General features: G+C 39.0%; 1 protein-coding gene across 1 annotated transcript in view; it reads left to right on the top strand.

Annotated features, from left to right (window-relative positions):
- LOC107092864 (anthrax toxin receptor 1-like) overlaps positions 1–7,956 on the top strand; it is a 57,538-nt gene that overhangs the window by 45,975 nt on the left and 3,607 nt on the right. Inside the window, exons 13-17 of the mRNA XM_015387551.1 lie at positions 683–778; positions 864–902; positions 1,105–1,203; positions 1,292–1,459; positions 3,789–3,869. Of these exons, the coding sequence (XP_015243037.1) occupies positions 683–778; positions 864–902; positions 1,105–1,203; positions 1,292–1,459; positions 3,789–3,869 (483 nt within the window). The remainder of the gene's footprint in view (positions 1–682; positions 779–863; positions 903–1,104; positions 1,204–1,291; positions 1,460–3,788; positions 3,870–7,956) is intronic.

The raw sequence follows: 7,956 nt of genomic DNA, 5'->3' as shown, positions 1-7,956 counted from the left end.
TTTTATTCTCGTAATTTTATGATTGTATTCTCGTAATAGAAGAAAAAATAATTCTCTAGCCTGGCCCTAATACTCCATCGTATAACATAGCTGCTGTTTACTGCCTGCTCCCCAAAAAAAAGAATAAAGAAAAAGAAAGAAAGAAGGTTTTTGGTGGCATCAGATTCAGCGTCATGTCTGCTAGGAAGTTTGTTGGTGGTGGGCGTGAACGCAGGGAGGATCCATCACTATCACCTTCTGGCTCACCCTATGATGGGGATGAAGTCTGGAGGAGAACTGATGGTTTCCTCCTGTGAACCCCCTTTATACCAAAACGCTGCCAATACGCCATTATACAGTAGCTGGAAGGTAGAAACACGTTCAGCGCTCGTCTGGAACACGTCAGATACCTTGATATGCTTTGTGAGAAGTTCTAGATAAGTTATGCAGAAGTTACTCAGAGGTTCTGAATAAGCTAGACTTATGAGTAACTAACACCGAATAAATGTCAACCATCAGATAACTGACCTGGAACTGATGGCCCACGTATGGCAGATGCCGGCATACGGCGGGACCCTGTTTACCAGCGTATTCCAGCATTTTTGCCAGATTTTTCGTAGGTCGCTACGCTGGTCTAAATGGCCAAGGTGTGACAGATGCTACTGTAGCATAACGGCTCCTGTCTTGTGTGTCTATCATCCAGTTTGACGGCACCATACTCCTGATAACGTTGCTGGTGTTGTTCCTCCTGCTGGCCCTCCTTTTTATGTGGTGGTTCTGGCCTCTGTGCTGCACCGTGGTAAGAAACTCAGACCCAAACGCCGTTACTCAGGCGGATTGAACGTCGTTATGAAGATCTTTTCTTGTCTCCAAACTGTCTGCAGGTGATCAAGGAGCCGCCTCCCCCTCCTCCTCCTGAGCCTGTGAGTCCAAACTCGTGCACACGTATCTATAATATTGACGGAATGCTGAAAGGGAAAATAAATCAAATTTCTTAATTATATTACAACTTTCTTCTGATAATATTATGACTTTATTTTGGCAATGTTACAGATTTATTTTGGTAATATTAGGACTTTAATTTTGTAATCTTACGACTTCTTTCTGTTCTGATTACGGCTGCAGGAGTCTGATGATGACGACGGCCTGCCGAAGAAGAAGTGGCCCACTGTGGATGCCTCGTATTATGGAGGAAGAGGAGTTGGTGGAATCAAGAGGATGGAGGTGATAAGCTCACGGTTCAATCAGCTCAACCAGATGGTTTCAGGTGAAGGTCAAAACGTTCACCACCTCCTCCTGCGTCCGCCTGCAGGTGCGATGGGGCGGCAAGGGCTCCACCGAGGAGGGGGCGAAGCTGGAGAAGCCGAAGAACGCAGTGGTGAAGATGCCGGAGCAGGAGTACGAACCATACGAGCCCAAACCTAAGAAGGCTCAGAACAAGAAGCCGCCTCAGAACCGGAAGTGGTACACACCTATCCGGGTAAACACAGAACCAATCAGATCAGATCATTCCAGAAAGATGATCCAGGAATTTTTCCAGGCTTGGCATACATTGATCTAATATGCACATGAACAGCAGAGAAATATTCCAGCATTGTATTTTAACAGCAGTGTACCGAGCAGCAAAACTTATTTTAACTTTTAAAAAAGAAAATCAGACTTGACTCCACTGTTATTTCTTGGATGTAGAAACAGTCAGACATGATTGAGGTTTCCGGGATGCCAAGAGAAGGAGCCTCTATAGCTGAAAACATATTAGTCAATATGAATTTAAAATACGTTACTTTAGTAGTAAAAATGTGTGTGGGGGAATTTAAATTTGGTTAGATATTGTTTTCATGTGTAAAATCATAAAAAAAAAAACATTTTTTTAGGTTAGTTAAAAACTAATCGTATGCCAATCTGACAATATATTCTGTCCTGACAGGATAGCGGTGTTCTGTCAGATGACCATACCCACAGTCAATACCTGTTTATAACTTTAATTTATCCTTTTAATTTTGTATGAAAAATACACATTAAACTACCTCAACAGGCGTGTATCCCTTTAGTCATGTACAAAAATCTATTAAATTACTAACTTTTTGGTGTTTTTTTAAGTGTATGGCGATCTGACCTTAAATTTTTGTTTTTTTTGTACATGATTAAAGGGATACACGCCCGTTGAGATAGTTTAAAGTTTATTTTTCGTGCAAAACTAAAGGGATAAATGCAGATCTGAGTTTTTGTGCATCCGGTATGCTTGTCTGATGGGGTATGCTCATCTGACAGAACACCGGCAGCTCCATCCTGGCCTTTCTCACAAGAGCAGCCCTGTACCTGAAAATGCCGAGCTTAAAATTTACATTCTAAAGTTCATGAAGGCTCTCACTGTGATTCTCAGTAAAATGTTCATGTAAAAACACATGCAGCCTCCGACACACTGCTTACAGTGTAATGAACAGGGTACACAGGGAAACACATAAATGAAAGAAGAAAATTCATCTTAAACTATTTAAACCACCTAATTTTAATGTTTGCTTACCCAAATAGAAAGGCAAATAACTAAGGAACTGTAAGCCCACATTACACATGTGATACATCATTTGAAAGCTAACACCTTCTAGTTTCTAAAAATAATGTGACTAAAACACAGTCGGACCTGCAACAGTTAAAACATAACTCCTAGTTGTTGTTTTTTTCTCTAAAATAATAGGTCTTATTTGAATAGCAGTAATGAAGCCATGCTTGAGAATAGGTGTGTGTCATTGGTTTACATTTATTCTGCTTCATGTCAACAACAACTGCAGAAAATGTCAGACTTCTAGGCATAACAGGAGTCATCAGCGTCTCCAAACCTCTCTAAATGGGCCAAATTATTCCAAATTGTGGTTTTTGCTTTTACACAACAATTTTAGCCCAAAAATCACACTGGAGCATTTTGATTGCCACAAAATGTTTTTGAAGCAAATATTTTTCTAACTTTCCATCTAATTATCTAACAGTGTGCAATGATCCAGTCACTAATGTGTCTGTGTGCCGTTTCCGCATGGCGATATATCAGGGCTGCACTATTCAAATGAGCCATTTTGCCAATTACCAATTAGCCAATTACAGTTATTAGAGAGCCAAACATTGCATTGGGACTTAACCAATAGCATTCGGACTTTATGAGCCATAATATGAGGGGAATCATCTGTAAGGAAGCCGGCTGGGAGGGAAAGCTTGTGATGCTTTATGTGGTGATTTTCTCATCATGGAATGTTTTTATTGCGAATATGCTGGATTAGTTTTTAATCGGTGGACACTTAAAAACAAATGGAATATAAATCTGATCTAAGATTGGATTTATAATACGGCCTCAGGAAGGCTTCAAAGATAGGAAGACAAAGCTTTATTTAAAAAAATCTGATTTAACATGCTGCTGTATCTTTATTAATTGTGCTTTGGTGCTCATGGTGTCCATAAAATGAACCTGGAAGCTGAATTGTGGAGAATCCAATCTTTCTAAAGAAGATAAAATGTCTATGTTGGTAAAAGTTTAACCAGTGTTATTTTCAAGTGTAGTGCTGCGCTGGCGACCCAGTGGAAGTTAAGATGTTTTAAACTATTTTGTCCTGCAGTTCTTTCAAAAGGGAAAAGCTTTTGTTATTTTGACCATGATATGTCAGCCAACACTTGATGTGGATAGCTTCTCCTGGCTAGCTCCGCCCCCTTTATAGACGTGTACAGCGGTGTAATGTCACCATCCCATTCCTTACTGGGAAATAATGATATTTGATCATTATCATTAGAAAATGGCCACTAAGCGTTTATTCTTGCTTCCTCAGGGTAAACTGGATGCCATCTTGGCTCTGTTTCGCCGTGGATATGACCAGGTGTCCCTGATGAGACCCCAACCTGGTGATCATGTAAGTTTAAATAAAACGTATGTACTCTACCCTCATCAGGTTTAACGTTTATTTTCAACATTTTTGCCTCTACGAAAAACAAACTTAAATGTATTTGTCATGATTTTATCCAAAAATCTGACCCACATGCAGGAAACCAAACAGAGAGACCATGGGAAGGTTTGACAGGTTTATTGAGAACTGGTAGAGAAGGGTCCAGTGCTGCTCTGAACACTGGCGAACCGGGACTGAAAAGTGAAGGGGGAAGTTCCTGTGGTTAGTTCAGGCTCAGTGGGAAATTTGAGCTTCGATTTGCAAAAGGGAATAAAGGCAACAGGACTCACATTTCCAGAAAAGGTGTCTTTCTCTGAATCCAGTCGGTGTGGGTTGTTTCAGTAACTAACTTGCTCGTGGAGGGCGGACAGGGTTTACCCAGGTTGAGGTGTTTTCTTGAGGAACGGAGGAGCTGACTGCCACTTAGATTCCCTGCGGTACTTGAACGGTCTCTTGTGGAGATGAATCCCCTGCTCAGAGTGTAGCTCAAACAATCCCTTGGGGAAAAGTTGATCCAAACCTCCAGTTTGAATCCTCAGCTCAGTTTGAAGCTCAGACGATCCTTTCAGGGGGAGAAGGTCCAAAACACCCAGTTTGTAGGATGACTTCCTGCCGAGAGACAAAAAACAACAATGTTAAAACTCAGGTTGACAAAAACTCAGTTTGACTCAGCAAAACTCAGCTTGGCTAGAGTACCCAAAACTGGCAAACACTCTGGCGTAGAGGTAGTGGCAGTCAGCAGCTTAAGAGTCCTCCGCTAATGAGGCAACCATCCGCAGGTGTGTGAGAAGGCCAACGAGAACCAGGCGACACCTGGTGGTGGAGGGAGAAAACACAAAAACACAACCCACACAAACTGGATTCTTAACAGTATTTCTCTAAAGAGATGAAGTGGAAGGTCATATATTGAGGAAAGGAAGCTTGAAACAAAGTGTTTTCTGCTTTAAAGTTGATATAGATCCAGTGGCGGCTGGTGGATTTTTCTCCAGGGGGTTATAACATCAAAATAGACATATACCAAAAACCAATCAAATATATACTACGTTATCACACCAGTATATTTATATGAATGCCAACAACAGCAAAAAAAAAAAACATAAAAAAAAAAAATTCTGAACAGCAGAGTAGTTTTTAACCGCCATCTTAGATTTTGTTTAGTCTTAGTCTTCAGAACGAACACTATTATTAGTCTGTGTCACATTTTAGTCATTACGATATGTAATAGTTTGAGTCAGTTTTAGTCGACTAAAACTTAAAAAGGTTTTAGTCAGTTTAATGTTGCAAAAAAATTTTATGTTTACAATTTCAAATAATAACCTGATTATTTCCCAGACTAACAGCTCTATCCTAGATGCTGCAATAGCTGGGTATAGAATACTGCCCTGCAGATCATCATTGCTGTGGGGCAGGAAACTTTGATTTATAGAATTCTAATAAACTTTTTTTATGAATTAATGCACTAATTTATAAAAAAAAGAAGTGTCCCACAAAAGCTGTGAAAATTTCAGATTTAGTTTAACACATTATATTGGTTATTATAGCAGACAGACAAGCTAGCAAAACATCCAATAAAGGAATGGTTTTGGACATACAAGGTTTCCATCCCAAAGCAAACACTTCCTGATCTACTATGAAATATGCATTAAACACAGATCAATAAAATCTGCATTACTCCAAAAGAGCAAAGAATAAAAAACATTCTTCTTTCTACTTTGGCAATTTTGGCTTCATTTCTGAGAATTTACGCCTCGGTTACTGCTGCTCAGGGTCAAAGAAGATTTAAATTCACAGGGTTTTGATGAGATAGTTGCCTTGTAATGCCATGCCAATCCAGACATAAATTGAATGAATATGCTAACTAAAATATTGAAATATATAAAGGAAACAGAAAATGATTTCATTGCAATACAAGGAAATAATTACATCATATTTAAATAGATAGAAACGAGAACAATGAGAGAAATATTCAAAGATCTATGTACCTTTACATCTGGATCTTTTTAAAAAAAAAAACAGAAGGCAATGAAATATTTGCTTTGGATATAATTTAAGAATTCCTTTTGGTAGAAATTAAAGAATGTTTAGGATCAACTCCTGTTAGCTGGGAGAAATAAAATCTTAATAGTTAAGCTCTGCAAAGAATGATCAGCCACATATATTTTATTAAGTAGTGAGAGCAGGAAGAGCCATAATGCTGAGAGTGAACCATCATTTGAGAGCGTAAAGACTCTGAGCTGAGCTGCACACAGACGCATTTCTGCACAAGCACAGCTGGAAGAGCAGAGTTTGTGAGTCGAGCGCATTCCAGGTTATTTACTCTTCAATACTTTGTAAACGTGAAAGTTGAAAAATATATAATTTCGAGCAATTTTAATTAATTAATAATGTGAAGCACCATCAGGTTTGTTCTGTCAAACTAATGGAGCAGATTGAATTGCAGATCTGCTTTTAATGCAATGTTTAAATGTCCACTAGGATTTATTTTATTCTTATTTTCACATGGAGACGGAATTAACTATTAAAAATTTGTGAAAAGATCAAATCATTTTAATATTGTTTGAACATGGAAAGAAATGTCGGTTTAGTGCCCGGCTGCGGCAATGATAGCAGGATCGGAGCCCAGAACAGGAATGTGATAGACATCTGGCAATCATAAATAACTGTCTTAGATCCAACATTCTGAGCGGTTTACTCCTCCAAAACGATTAACCAAAGGATTAGCAAATATTTTCTGAAAAGCGTCGGTGCTTATGGATTCCAGAACATTTTTGTTGGAGTCTCTAAGTTATGCAATAACCCTACCTAGAGTGGAAAAAAACAACAACATTAAGTCCCATACTTCTAGCTTGAGAGCCCCCCTGAGATTTCCACTGCTATAAAGATGTTTCAGCCGTACATAATAATAAGTCATTTTGCCCTCCTTTCCACAGTCTCATTCACTCCCAGTGTTTCTGAGATGGCTGACACCTCGGCCGGCTCTCTGAATGCCGGTGAACCATTTGGTCTCTCACACCTGCTTTGCATTAAAAACTATAAATCATACAACAAAAAGAACCATGAATCACATAATATCTGAGACTGAATGAGGAGAAATCACAGGTTTTATTGATCAGAGAACAAAGCTCTCTGGGGAATCTTAGAAATACGTCAGACAGATCCACTTAACTTATTCAAATAGTTCATCATTTTTCAGCTCCGCTAGTCTTCCAGATGTATAATCCAGTAACGCAGAGTAAAGACTCTGCATTATGAAAACTTATCCAGCAAGAATCACCGCATCTAAGGCACAGAGCGATATGTTTGTGACATATTTATACTTGGGAAAAAGGAATTCAGGTTCTTTTTAAGCTGTCAAACATATTTTAGGGTTCAGAAGTTTTCAGCAGTTTGTTTAGTTCTTCAGCTATACATACACCAAGGCTGTAACTTTACACCAGAGGTGGCTAGAGTAGCCACAAATTTTAGGTAAGCAACAATAGGACTACTATAACATTGATTTTTACTTAAGTAAAAGTAGAAATTACTCAGTTAGCAGTATAGTACTGCTCAGGTGGCTGCTGAGGTACTGAGTGGCCATTGGCCTGATAATATCTAAGGTTTAAAATCCTACAATCGGACAATATTAACTAAGAGAAAAATAAAAATATATATAAATAAATAACATGACTACAAAATAGACTCTTAATATTAACAGTGTTTTGGGTGTGCAGGTGGGGCAGTGGTTAGTGCGCACAACCCATGTACAGAGGCCTTAGTCCTTAACCGACCAGGGTTCGAATCCGACTTGTGGTCCTCTTCTCTCTCATACCACCTTTCCCTTTCAGCCTACTGTCAAAAAACGAGCCACTGGTGCCGTAAAAAAAAAAAATAACAAACCAAAAAAAATAAAATAAGCCTTCTGATGGCATTTATATCAAAAACATAATTAATGTCCCCAAACAAGGAATAGTTGTATTAACCATACAAGTAAACAGAGTTTAATGGGGCCTCCAGGAACTTGGGGCCCCCAAGAAACTGCCTAGATGGTAAATCCCCCCCTTAATATTTTTAGACA

This window comes from Cyprinodon variegatus, unplaced genomic scaffold, assembly GCF_000732505.1.
Source record: "Cyprinodon variegatus isolate N-32 unplaced genomic scaffold, C_variegatus-1.0 Scaffold398, whole genome shotgun sequence".
Taxonomy (NCBI): Eukaryota; Metazoa; Chordata; class Actinopteri; order Cyprinodontiformes; family Cyprinodontidae; genus Cyprinodon; species Cyprinodon variegatus.
The sequence above is the reverse complement of the archived record's forward strand: the minus strand, read 5'-3'. Positions and strand labels throughout refer to the sequence as shown.